A 13,416-nucleotide genomic window follows, 5' to 3' on the forward strand; every position below is an offset into this window, starting at 1 on the left:
ATGCGGTGATGGATGACTAAGTCGAGAATGCCATGAAAGAAGAGAAGCTTCTGGTGATGGGGAAGCAAAGAACGAGATGGGTGTGTGATTCTGAATTGGCCACTCATACAGCTCATTTTTAGTTTTCCTTTGGAGTAACCGAAACCCCGTTCTGAGATCTTTTACCTAAAAATAAGCCGGAAAGAATTCCACTGACACTTGGTTAGCATTGCACAAACGATAAATAGAGATAAGATTTTTGGCAATATTGGAGACATAGAGAACATCTTTTAAAAGTAGGTTTTTAGAAGGAGTGAAGAGGGAAGTGGAACCAGTATGCGAGATGTTAAGTCTGGAGCCATAGGCAATAGTAACCTCTTCACTCACGTTGTAGAGCTTATGGAGAGAGAGATTGTTCATGTCTGTTGTGAGATGATGTGTTGCACCCGAGTGAAGAAGCCACAGATTGTTAGCAGTGGAAGCAGCAACCATAGTAGCCCTAGGTTGCCAAGGAACAGGTGCCATAGAAGGCGCAGACCAAGGATTGTACTGAGCAGCCGAGAGTTGCAACTACAAACAGTGTTTAGCACTATGGACATGGACACCGCAGAGCTGGTACCGGCCTTGATATCCACCACCGGATTGAGTAGACGAACGTGGCTGAAACTGCTGTTGCTGCAACGTTTGGTTTTGTCGAGAGGATGGTCGGGACTAACTCCGATTGTTGCCTCTGCCACGGTACTGAACCGTATTGGCAGACATAGGAAGCGATGAAGACGTGGTCAGCAGTGTCTTCAACTTGTTCTCTTGATGAATTATTTTTTCTATCACCTCAATAAGAGAAAGACAGGGTTCACTACCTTCGAGTTGATCGACAACGCGGCTGTAGTCATTAGGATGACCCCCAAAATTTTTTTCAAGTTGATCCTCAAGAGCCATAGGACTACCAAGATGCGCCAACTGTTATTTATTCGATGTTTTCATAAATATAAATTGTGCAAAAAATAAAGTTATGTGGCAACATAGTAAATTTTATAAAAAGAAAAAATTTAAAAAAATACAAAAACTCATTAAAATGAATAAATAAATATTTTTAACAAATAAAAAATATAAAGATATGACATAATTAATTATGGGTTATAATAGTTCTTGATATAAAAATAATTATGAAAAATAGATCTCAACAGAAATAAAAAATTTATTTTTAATGAATCAAAATGTATTTGTGAGAAATTATACATAGATTGAAAACGAATATTCAATCACCATGGAAAATAAGAAAGATAAAAGTAACTACAATTTTATTATTATTTATTTTTTACAACCAAAAAAGTCTCACATTTGATATTTTAAAAAATTGCACGTACAAACTATAAAAATGGGCAGTTAGACTTTAAAAACTGTTAAAAATAACAAAACAACAAAAACATAATTGGTAAAATTTTAACTTTTAAGTCTTTAAATAAATTTTAAAGCTTTTAAAGTATCTCCCAATCAACCATGATATAATGCCGGTAAATTATCAACAAGCTGATAAACCGTCCACTGTAATATTAAGAGAATAATGGTGCCTAAACAGCCATTACAAAATAATAAATTATTACATATATGGGTATTCCGGTCATTATAATAGAGTAAATGTTACATATATATTTAGTCGTATCATAATATGATTGTGCTAATAATATTAATAATATAAGTAAAGAAAAAATTTATATCCGCAGAATTTTGGGATACTAAAATAAAAAAGGAAGAAGCTAGAGACAATTCTTTTAATTTTTTTATAAGTTTTGAATGTTTGATATGGTTTTACAATTGATCGAATAGTTTATATAAAAGTAAAAAGTGTTATTGTGTATACACTAAAAAAAAGTTTATTGTATGCACATAGTAAATATGGGCTCTATATAATTTATCACATTTCTTTCATCGCATAAATGTTTCCGTTTCCACTTCTGACTTTTGCAAGAATAATCACATTTTTTTATTAAGAAAAAATGAATAATATTTTTCCGTAATGTATATATAATTGCTGAAAAACTTACATTTTTTCATTAAGAAAATTTGAAATAGTTTTTTCTTTGCGGAAAAAAACACATTTTGTGAAAAACTAATTTCTATAAAAAATGGCAGAACAAAAATGTGGAATAGAGTAATTTTGAAATCATAAAGTTTCTTTGTTTAACAAAGAAAGACAATTCTAAGTCATAGCTACGCAAGATGATTTTAGGGTTTTGGGCTCAACTGAAAAGGACGTAACTATCATGGATGTGGGTGTGAGAGATCGGGCTCCAGAGGATCCCAAGATGGTTCTCGCATGTGGGTGCAGAAGTTCACATAGAGTATAGCGGGAGAGATGCCGATACCGGAAGAGATCATGGACAAGGTGTATGTGGATGAAAGGAGAAGGTTAGAGTTTTCTGATGGAGAGGATGGAGAACCGGTGGTTACCATAGAAAAGGAAGTGTTAGATGTGATAAATGGTTTATGGAAAATGTGCATGATTGTGAAGGTGTTAAGCAGGCATGTATCCCTATCTGTTTTGAGTAAGAAGTTGAGGGAGCTATGGAAGCCGCGCGGTGAGATGTATGTCTTAGATCTTCTGCATCAGTTTTTCATGATTCGTTTTGAGGTTGAGGATGAGTATATGGCTGCTAACTGGTGGACCGTGGAGGATATTTGGGAGTTATCTTATGGTGCATGATTGGTCACCGGAGTTTGATCCCTTACGGGATGAGATTGTGACAACGCCGGTGTGAATTAAGGTGTCTTATATCCCGGTGAATTTCTGTCATAAGTCAAATTTGATATGGATTGCTCAAGGATTGGGGAATCCAATCATAGTGGATTTAATTACCTTGAATTTTGAGAGAGCAAGATTTGCAAGGGTTTGTGGGAAAGTGAATTTACAGAAACCACTTAAGGGCATGATTATGATTAATGGAGACCGTTATTTTGTGACTTATGAGGGACTATCCAATATTTGCTCAGGATGTGGAATTTATGGTCATATGGTACACGCTTTTCTGAAAGTCATAACAGAGAAAGTTGTCACGGGGGAGTTGTGGCTCTGGTGCCAATGGTTGTACCAGAGGGTACGAGGATGGAGAATTGTAAGCAGATCGATTATGGCTTTACATTGGTTAGGAGATCTGGCCAGCGGTCTGAGATGGCGACGAGTAAGGTTGTGCCCTCAGCTAGTGGGGCGGTCTTAATTTGGGAAAGAATATTCAGGATCCTTTGCGGCGTACTGATGCAGCCAATATTACGGTCTCAAAAAGATTTGGCAACTTTATCAAAGATTCAATAATTGAGGCGATAATGGAAGGGTCAAATATATCAGAGGAGAATAAGGAGAATAAGGAGAACAAGTGTATATCGAATCATGTAGAGATTGGAAAGAGTATCACACAAGCAAAATCTGGTTTAGTGGGATTGAGTTTGAAGAAGGATAAAGGGATCACACGTTTTGAGGCCCAAGAGAGGAGCATTGGCCTGCCTAATGGATCAAAACAAACTAATGGATCTAGGCCTAAAAATCAACAAATTATCGGCCTATGGGGGAATGGTTTTTAGCCCATTAAGAAAGGAAATTGAGATGTCTGCAAAAGGAAAACGACTCAGAGTTGAGAGAGAGAACATGGGTCGAGCGAGAGGTTTTATTGAGAATGTGGAGGGGTATTCTCTCATTGAAGGTGAGAATAAGATGCAAAGTATGGTGGTTTTAGGTGAATTACTCGGGTCGGAATTGGGAGTCAGTTTGATGACGAGTGAAATAGTGATGCGGAGTGAATCGTTCTTGGAGGAGACAGTGAATCTTGTCGCATAACAGAAATCAAATTTTTTTTTTCTCTCATAACGTTTCTAGAGATTTGGGGAAGTTGATAAGTGATGAAAGCGGGATTCAATTTTACCAGAGATTTGGGAAAATACCTGAGGTTGTTAGTGTTTCATAAGCGCACAAATAAAAAGATTTTTAGTAATGTTTTTGAACGTGTTTCATCGAAACTAGCAGGGAGTACAACGGAAAAAAGAAACTAACACTTAGTCGGTTGGGATAAGGTGTGTCTACCTATATCTGAAGGCGGTTTGGGTATTCGAGCATCTAAGGATATGAATATGGCACTCATAGCAAAGGTAGGTTGGAAATTGATTAATAATAAAGATAAACTCTGAGCTAGAGTGGTGAAAAACAAGTAGAAAGTGGGTTATCATCATAACAGGTCGTGGATTGCTGTGAAGAGTACTTTTTCTTCAATATGGAGGAGTGTGGGGGATGGTTTGAGAGAGGTTATTGGGCCAGGACATAGTTGGGTGGTTAGTGATGGGAGAACTATATGATTTTGGGCAGATAGATGGTTATCGAGGGATACACTAGCAGAGAGAAGTATGGGTGGACTTGGTCCTGACAATGAGTTCATGTTGGCATGATATTTATGGATAGATGGGCTAGGCTGGGATATGTCTCAGATTGCTTTGCATTTACCTATGCATAATGATAACATCATTATTTTACTCATATTAGCTATAGTTTTCATATGCATTTAGGAAGAGTTTGATGAGATTTTAGGTATAAAAGGTCTATTATCAAGTATTTCAGGTTTCAACAAGGTTTTACAGGTTTAATAGCTATTTGGACCAAAAAGGAAAGAAAATACGTTTTAGGAAAGTTCAAGAGCTTTACAGTACGGGCAACTTTTGGAGAACTTCAAGAACTTAAAATATATCATGAACTTCAAGAACTTCAAGAACTTCAAGAACTTCAAGAACAAAAACATTGCCCGAAGCAGAGCCTGAATCCGACGCCCAACCCGAAGCAATAGCTCCAAGCAGACCCTCTTTATCCAACCAACGCCTGTCAAAACGAAAAGCACTCTTGCCGCGACGTACTTTATCATCCAAAGAAGCTATAATGGGTTTATGATCCGATGCAACCATCGGCAGGTACTCCGTAAAAGAGTTACTAAACAATTCATGCCACTTCTCATTAGCTAAGGCTCTATCTAGCCTACACCTAATTGGCTTCTTATCCCGCCAACCTCGCCAAGAAAGGCTATCCCCAATCAATGGAAACTCAAGTAATCCACAATTTCGAATCATTGTATTAAAAGGCACAAATGAAGATGCATGACGCAATTTGCCCCCTCGCTTCTCATGATTACCTTTCAGTTCATTGAAATCCCCAATTAGGAACCAAGGTGAATCCCGATTTAGACTAATTCTTGTTAACTGTTCCCATACCGCTTCCCTATTCTTTGGAACAGGATCACCATAAATAAAAGACAAAAAAATAGTGGTTCCTTTTAAATCAACTTCCACATCAATCAATCTATTGGATGCAAATAAAATTGAAACATTAAAAATATTATTATAAAATAGGGCTAAACCGCCACTACAACCAACTGGTTCAACTGTTTTTAAATATGAATAACCAATATTCCCAACAAAAGGTTCTAAAATAGAAAAAGACTGTCTAGTCTCAGAAATGAACAAAAAATCTGGACGATGCTTCCTCCACAAATCTCTGAGATAGCCAATAGTTGCCTTATTACCCAATCCCTGACAATTCCAGCTCAGAACCTTCATTTATCAGTTTTTGGAAGCGGTGGCTTAGTACCACCCATTGCCTCCTTCTCCACACCTTGTGGCTTAGGATTGTTTGGAACCCCAGGAGGCACTGTACTCTTCAAAGCGGGACGCTTGCGAGGAGTGCGGACGTACACATTTAGCTTCTTTGACCCCAGACCCTTAAGTCCCATGGTGCCCTTGCCTTTGCGTTGCTTGGGCATAGTGTCACCCTCCACGACCTGCTGATCCGGTTCCATCCCCTCGACACCAACATCATCTGACAAGTTTGCATCTTGTGTCTCAGCAGCTGGACCCGAACCCCCGGATCCCCCAAACACATCTTCATCAACCTTCTGTTGATCGCTAAGCACACCAAGTGCCTCGGAAGTCAGAGAGCATTCCCCAACTAACCCTGCAACAACATTAACAATACTTTCGCCAATTAACCCAGTCTCATGGCTCGCATCCTCGTCCCTAATATCTGGTGAAATCCGATCTCCAGATCGCACCGGACCGCCTTCACCAGCCACCAAAGGCATCTCCACCTGAAGTTTTGTCTCCTTCGTATCCATAGAAGCAACCCCCTCAATAGATTCCTTCTGGAACAAGGCTTTGCGAACCACCTTATTTGGGACAGGAACACCAATCACCCCCTGAGGAGCAGAAACTTCACCCTCTTCCATCACCGCTGGTAATTCAATAGCCTCCTGAGTCGCAGTATCCTTAGTCACCGCACCTGAGTGGCAATGATCCTTGTTCTATTTAGCCACCGGTTCTCTCGCCGACAAATCAGCCCTGGACTTCGACCCCTCGCCCCTCATAAGACCGCTTACCCTCCGCATGCGAGCTCTCCCCTGTGTGCTTACTTTACGGACCACTCTTATACCCACGCTCATGGCCAGCACCCTGCCTCCCCTCCGAGAGAACAGCCCCTCTGTAGCTCTTAGCTTGACGATCTTTAGGGTCATCATGATGCAGAACCGGACCATCAGGGATCACTGGTGGTTTCAACAACGGGCAATGACCATCATCATGGCACAGGCTGAAACAATGCCTACAATATCCGTACAACCTTTCATAACGCAGGGAGACAACAGTCTCTTCACCATTGTAAAACTCTACTTCAGTCTCGAAACTCAAAGGCTTGAGACCGTTGATTGTGACTTGAACTCGACCTCCATCGATATCGACTGCCTCAACACGACCCAAATCCGCAGCGATCCCTCTGAAGGTTGGCTCTGCCCAAAACTGGAATGGCACCCCCATGATGCGGACCCAAAACCTTAAGCAAGAAGGATACAGAGGATCCACCGTCGGTGTCCATCTGACCATCGACACCATCCAATTATCGAAATGGAACAGAGTCATCTTCAACACCTTCACAATGTCTTCCTCCTCATCGAAATCGAACTGGAACTTGCCCATACCCAGGTCTGCTCCAACCACCTTCCCTTCTAGCTGCTAGATACGCGGGAACATGATGAGAAGAGACTTCATGTCCTGACGGCGAGGATTGAAGCACCGTCCAACCACTGTCTTGGAATAACCCTCAATCAAAGCCATGTTGTCAAAGAAAGGGATCTTCACCTTCCTCTTGTTGACAGCAGGAACCATAACACTCAGCAACTGACTCTGTCCCAGCGACACACTTTGAACCATTGTCGAAACGAAAAAAAGACTAAGAGATCGTACAATGAAGCCAAAACGGACAAGAGAGAAAAAATGGTGGAGAATCGAATGAGTTCTTCCCCTGTCCCGAAGAACCCTTAAGTACATGACCCGTATCATCAACAATAACAACCCAATCCGACCATTGAAAACCTTATCTCCTGCGATCCTCTCGAGATACTCAGAGAATCCCTCATCACCGCTATCATCTTGATTAGACCGGATACATCGTTGCCAGATCCATCCAAAATCAACAAAGAGTAATAACAACCGCAAATCAAATCAACCCCAGAAGTGAAACCCAAAGATTCGTATTCCTTTTCCAACTACACCACCACAAGATCCCCAGAGGACCAGATCCGACCCCAAATCCCCAATACACCGCTGATAGCGAAAATAACTATAAATCCAGAAGATACCCAAATCGTAATCCTTAATTCCAAAATCAAGTAGAATCAGATACCATCGTTGATAGCAAATCTGAGAGTCTCCACTAATCCATTGAAATCCACGAAAATCCAGAAACAAGAGTCCAAAATCAACGCGCATCAAAGATAAGGTTAGAAACCCAGAATCGTCTTCGCCATCGCCATCCGTTACGTTTTTTCTTTCCATGGTTATATTTTTAGAGACTAATAGTCTATATTTCTTATGTATATAAGAAAGCTAATTGTCTTGTCAACGGATTAGCGAACTATATATTTTCACTACTGTTAGATTTTCATGCTTTTATTTCTGCTCCAGACTTTCTTGTTTTTTTTGAGAGATGATCGTCAAAGACTTTCACGTACTCAAAAAAATATATTTGTAAATTTTAAAAAAAATTAATTAATTATGGAAGGCTTTTGCCTCCAGGTATTCTACCCAAAAAAAAATGTGGAATAAAGTTTATGGCAGAAAATGCAATCTCCATCTGATATGTCCGCGTGGCTGATGTACATCATATATTGACAAATCTCGATAAATGTCTGGACAAGTAGGGGATGATCATTAGGCACTAATGATCATAGATAGATTCATTAATGATCATAGATAGTCAATATTGACTATGAAAAGAGGTGAGATTTGTGTCGGAGTTTGCGGCTATGCCAATGAGACTTCACCATAATTTTAAAATTCTTTTGCTATAAAATTAGAAATTTAAATAATCCACAATAATATTCAGCAGTTTCGTTTCAAATTTAAAGTTTACGTTTTACTTTATAGGGTTAAGGTTTAAATTAAGAGTTAGAAGTTTGAATTTTTACTATTCTGTAAGTTTTAGAAATTTACCCAATTCTTATATTAAATCTAGTTATTACATAAAATATCTTTGTTATATAGTCGTTTATAACGTACGTTGCGCCATATTGCCCAAGTCCAGTTTTCATTTCAATATCATCCACAAACGAAAAAACTGGAATAGTAGTGAAACACACAAGTTGGACATGACCATTCATTCAAATTTCAATACAAAAAACCAAATCGAACTGTAGTTTGTGGAATGTCGTTTAGTGAATTTCATTATTTTCACATTAATTCTGATTTTTATTTTTAGATATGTAAATCCTGAATTTTTAAAAATTTCTGCAGTTCAGTTTAGATTGATGGTTTAAATTTAACTTTCAGGATTATAAAACTAGGAATTAAGATTTCAAGGTTTAATTTTGGACTGTTTTGATAATATCAATAGCGATATTGCACAATTCTCATTTTCTGTATCATCTAGAACGAACTACTGAAATAATAAAAAAGTAATGGATATGAAAGTTTCGGAAAAAGTTTTGCGTTTACTTTGACCTTGACTAGTCAACGTTTTTGGTTATCAATAGCATCCTCTGTTTAATCTACAACAGAACAAAAAAACGCAACTATGTCTTCGTGCGCCACTTTCATCTTCCTTGTCCTTTTATCCATTCTCACTTGCTTCAGAGCTTCAGCGCAAAACCTTTCTCTGTTATACTATTTTTGTCCAAACACGACCACGTATTCAAGGAACAGCACTTACGACACCAACCTCAAAACAGTTTTGACTTCCTTCTCTTCCAGCAGCGCTTTATACTCCACCGGATTTCAAAACGCCACAGCGGGTCAAGCTCCCGACAGGGTCACCGGACTTTTCCTATGCCGCGGAGATGTCTCGTCAGAAGTTTGCCGTAACTGCGTCGCCTTTGCAGTCAACGAATCCTTAACTCGGTGTCCGAATCAGAGAGAGGCCGTGCTCTATTACGATGAGTGTATGCTCAGATACTCTCACCGGAATATTCTTTCGACCCTTAGAACCGATGGTGGATATACCTTGTCTAACCTCAATAATATTCCACATGACCAACAAGACAGGTTCAGAGAGTTGGTTTTGTCCACCTTGAACCAAGCAGCAACCAAAGCCGTGGATAGTTCCCGAAAATTCGACGCGAGAAAAGCCAATTTTACTGCGTTGCAGACTTTGTACGGACTTGTTCAGTGCACTCCTGATTTGACTAGACAAGATTGTTTGCGTTGTCTGCAAACGTCCATCAATCAGTTACCTACGGAAAGAATTGGGGCAAGACTTCTTTTGCCAAGCTGTGGTTCAAGATACGAGCTTTATCCGTTTTACAACGAATCCGCCGTTAGAACACAAACCACCACTTGATGTGACTACACAAAGCATCGATGAAAACTATTTAGATATCATATGCAATTAACCTCCACCGCTCATTTTATTACAATGTAGCAAATAATGTTATGCTTCTATATAAGTTTTAGGAGAAAACCCACGTTTCCACTTTTGTGATTTCATGTTTGTAGGAGTTAAACTCCAGTATAAATTGAAAAGTAAATAAGAAATAAATGCATATTGAGTTTTTCTAAAGAAAAGTGTTTTTGGGCATTTTCGTTTGTATATATTTAAATGGTGCATTCATATGCAGTATCTAAATATGTATGACTAAATGGTGTTTATTTCTGTTTTCTGTTTTTTTTTTTGCATCTAACTATTGCATTTAAATGCAATTTTCTTTGTTTGTGAATTTGTATTTGCATCTGGAAAACGTTTACCTATTTCCATTGCTCTATTATTTGGTTCTTCTCTACCCGATGTTGTTAAGTCTCATAACAATGTCTCAAAGCGGCCTTATTACCAAAGAGAGTTCAGGGAAGAAAGGGGTGGTCAGTTCACAGAGACTGACGATTTCAGTGCCACACTTTGAAAACATCGACCTAATCTAAGGTTACTGGAAATGAAGAAGTGTTTAGACTAAAGTGAAAAATTTTGGTTAAGTGTTTGGTGGAATAAGTGATTTTAGTTTCCCATTTACTGAAATTCTATCTTAGCATTTATCAAGTACTATTAGTATATAATAACCAAATTACAAACTCATTTTTAATAGTAGTTCACACAACCGTGCTATTAAAATGTGCTATCAAATAGACTTTTTGTAGTATCATTTTTAAAAATAACCAACTTGAGGAATTTGATGGGAGAGGGCCGGAGGGGTAGTTTACAATTGGAGTGCAAATCCGAGCCTATTACTTTAAACCTAATAAGTTATAAACAAATAAAAGTCATTACAAAAGTGGAAAAGCATGGGGTGAAGTCAAACTGCAAACTCTAATCATAAGAAGTGAATGATACGCGGTCAAACAAGCTGCCAACACCCTGAAGTGAGCCAAACAACTTACTGAAAAGAGTAAGAAAATGTTTGCACTCTAAACAACCGAATCCACTAAGGTAAAATATCAATAATTGCCAAATCACCGGAGTAAATGGAGACATTAAATTTGATTTTGAGCTATAAAAACAAGATGAAGGACGAAGACATAACATTCTCTATACATACACAATCAATACAATTCTCTACTAGAATATTTTTCTTGTACTTATATCATGATTCTTGTGAAAATGCTACAGAGTCATCAATGCTAAAAGCTGATTACTTTTCTCTCAATTCTTGTCTCATTTCTCTTGTCTCGTTTCTTGGTTCAAACTCTTAGATATTTTCCAAAAAAAATAATTTTCCTTGTGTTTTTCTGATTTACGAATTTTGATAATTGTAGTTTCTACTACAATAATCACATTTAACGACCATATAAACTAGTGATCGATGCATCGTTAGTAGATACTGGAACAGACTTTCTCGTATCTGAATTAAGCGAGTCTTTGGGTCTAGTATGATCGAAAAATCCTGGTCGCTTGGGCAGTGGTGAAGTCATAGTGTTGGTAAAGTCATAGTGTTACTAGAGAGCATCATCAATATGGTTCAAAAGTTAGGATGGTTTACGGGATCTTTCTAAACACATAAAAGACCAAGATGGATGCATCGAACCACTTCACTCTTTCTGGCAGTTATATACGATAATTGGATCCATGAGGTCTAATGCTGTTCTGTAATCCCAAAGCCTACAAGCCTATAATATCAATCTATCAATTGCAACCATAGCTTAAGCATAAAACTGGACTTCTTTTAAACTTACATATGAGACCAAGTCATGTGAACCATCCGTCCCATGGAAGCTATTATTCCTCCTACCACTTATAATCTCAAGTACTAACACGGTAACACCCCAAAGCTAAAACATCAGACTAAATTGAGAGTTGGCCTCACATAGCATATTCGGGAGACATTTAACCGTTGGAATCCACACCAAAAAAATTAGTATGTGTGTGTGTTGGATCCCTCACTCGATGACTTTAGTTGTTGAAGTCGAGTCCGATCTCAAGTACAAGTGCTTAGGAAAGAATGTATTTTATTAAGATTTTTCGCATATCTTGAGAAAGGTTACAACAGTACTATTTATACTAAAACATACAATTAATTCACACATTAAATGTAAAAATTCTCCATGAATGCATGTAACGGTCGGATCTTCATAGTTGACGAATATCTCCCCAAGCCAAGAATCACGCTCCTCGATCTTGGATTCTCTATCTCCTTTCCGAACTCCCTCTATCTTCTCTGAGCCGAACCTGGTGAGCTCCAAACTCTCTTTCCTCCCAAACCGCTTATGACACGTGTCCAAAAGCTGACATGTGACCAACAACCTGGCCCTTGACCGGAGATCCGAACCCGCTGAGAGGTTTTGATGCCAACATTTGTACCTCAAGTCCTGCGAGCTGACAATCTTGGGGGACTTAAGTATTAAGTGTGGACGCAAAACTCACTTATTTGAATTCTTTAATTACATTATGTCCCTTCGATAGATCCTGAAAATCTCAGGATTGACACTTGTCGTTCCCTCGACGAAAATCTTTTTCTCTTCCTCTGATTCTCAAGGCGGTTTTACCCTAAGTTAAAGAAAGAGACTTTGCCCTTTCCGCTTTGTCTTGGAATCAATTTTCAAACCGCAACAAAAGAATTTCCAACGAATTCGAATCAATCTCGCTTTCTTCTCATCTTTGAGAATCAATCATAACGAAATCTCCATCACCACCTAAAAATTGTGTTTGTGCAACTCTCCCCGAACCTCCTTCGGGTTATCATGTGCCTACTCACCGTTGCGGCTAAGGTAGGGTACACCCTGTGGATGATCGATCTACTGGAACTCTTTCAGATCCGATCCTGCAACCTTTCGGTCGGGATCTTTGCTTCTTATTCATATGCTAAACGGAGGATAATTTATGGGCTTCCCACCAAGGATGAGAACTAGCGACTCTACTTGTTGTTTGTCCTAGTTAGTGTAGCTATGTTGGGAGATTGCCAGGAAGAATTGTCGCAAAAGTGGTCCCCATCACCAGGTTAGGAACTCTTCCACTTTGACTTACACCTTTTCTTCATTTGCTATTGTAACACATGGTTACTCTTTCCAGCAGCGCAGGATCACCCCATGATCTTGTAAGACTTCCTAGAATTCTTCCCCAAGTTTTTTTAGGGTGAACACCACCGGAATTCATTCACCCTCAACCGCAGAAATTGAGCCGGTGCGCTTGTTAGAGAAGGATGAACCAGGCTTATAGAATATTCTCTGCTTGAGTCGTGTCCTCTCACTTTTCCCGAGATAGATACACTTAAATTAAGGCAACAACTGGTCTTATCTCGAAACGGGCAGATGAGATCTTCCAAGAGAAGAAGAGCCGGCTTGCAGAGATTCCTGAGAACGATCTATAATAAGACCCTCTTAGTAAACAATGGGTCCCTTGAGGGTAAAAAGTCCAAGGAAGCAACCTGTCAAACTCTCCGATGTGAGTCCTCCCAAGCTCACCGAGAGAGTGCTCTAGAGAAGAAGGACACATCTGCAAGTAAG

The 13,416-nt window shown here is 39.0% G+C and overlaps 3 protein-coding genes across 3 annotated transcripts; 1 reads left to right on the forward strand and 2 right to left on the reverse strand.

Annotated features, from left to right (window-relative positions):
• Nucleotides 1-4,695: 4,695 nt before the first annotated feature.
• Nucleotides 4,696-5,565, reverse strand: LOC104789162 (uncharacterized). Its single transcript, XM_010514900.2, has 2 exons — nucleotides 5,450-5,565; nucleotides 4,696-5,308 (listed from the first exon to the last, which is right to left on the reverse strand). Exons 1-2 carry the CDS (start codon nucleotides 5,563-5,565, stop codon nucleotides 4,696-4,698), a joined length of 729 nt encoding a protein of 242 aa, XP_010513202.2.
• An 849-nt stretch (nucleotides 5,566-6,414) lies between these two features.
• LOC147943634 (uncharacterized protein At4g02000-like) lies at nucleotides 6,415-6,972 on the reverse strand. The gene has a single exon (XM_087512304.1). It carries the CDS (start codon nucleotides 6,970-6,972, stop codon nucleotides 6,415-6,417), a length of 558 nt encoding a protein of 185 aa, XP_087368430.1.
• Nucleotides 6,973-8,962: 1,990 nt separating this feature from the next.
• Nucleotides 8,963-10,053, forward strand: LOC104786583 (putative cysteine-rich receptor-like protein kinase 9). The gene has a single exon (XM_010512015.2). The coding sequence runs from the start codon at nucleotides 9,068-9,070 to the stop codon at nucleotides 9,827-9,829; it is 762 nt and encodes a 253-aa protein (XP_010510317.2). The 5' UTR covers nucleotides 8,963-9,067; the 3' UTR covers nucleotides 9,830-10,053.
• Nucleotides 10,054-13,416: the final 3,363 nt, after the last annotated feature.

Source organism: Camelina sativa, chromosome 5, assembly GCF_030686135.1.
Source record: "Camelina sativa cultivar CO46 ecotype springtype chromosome 5, ASM3068613v1".
NCBI classification, from domain to species: Eukaryota; Viridiplantae; Streptophyta; class Magnoliopsida; order Brassicales; family Brassicaceae; genus Camelina; species Camelina sativa.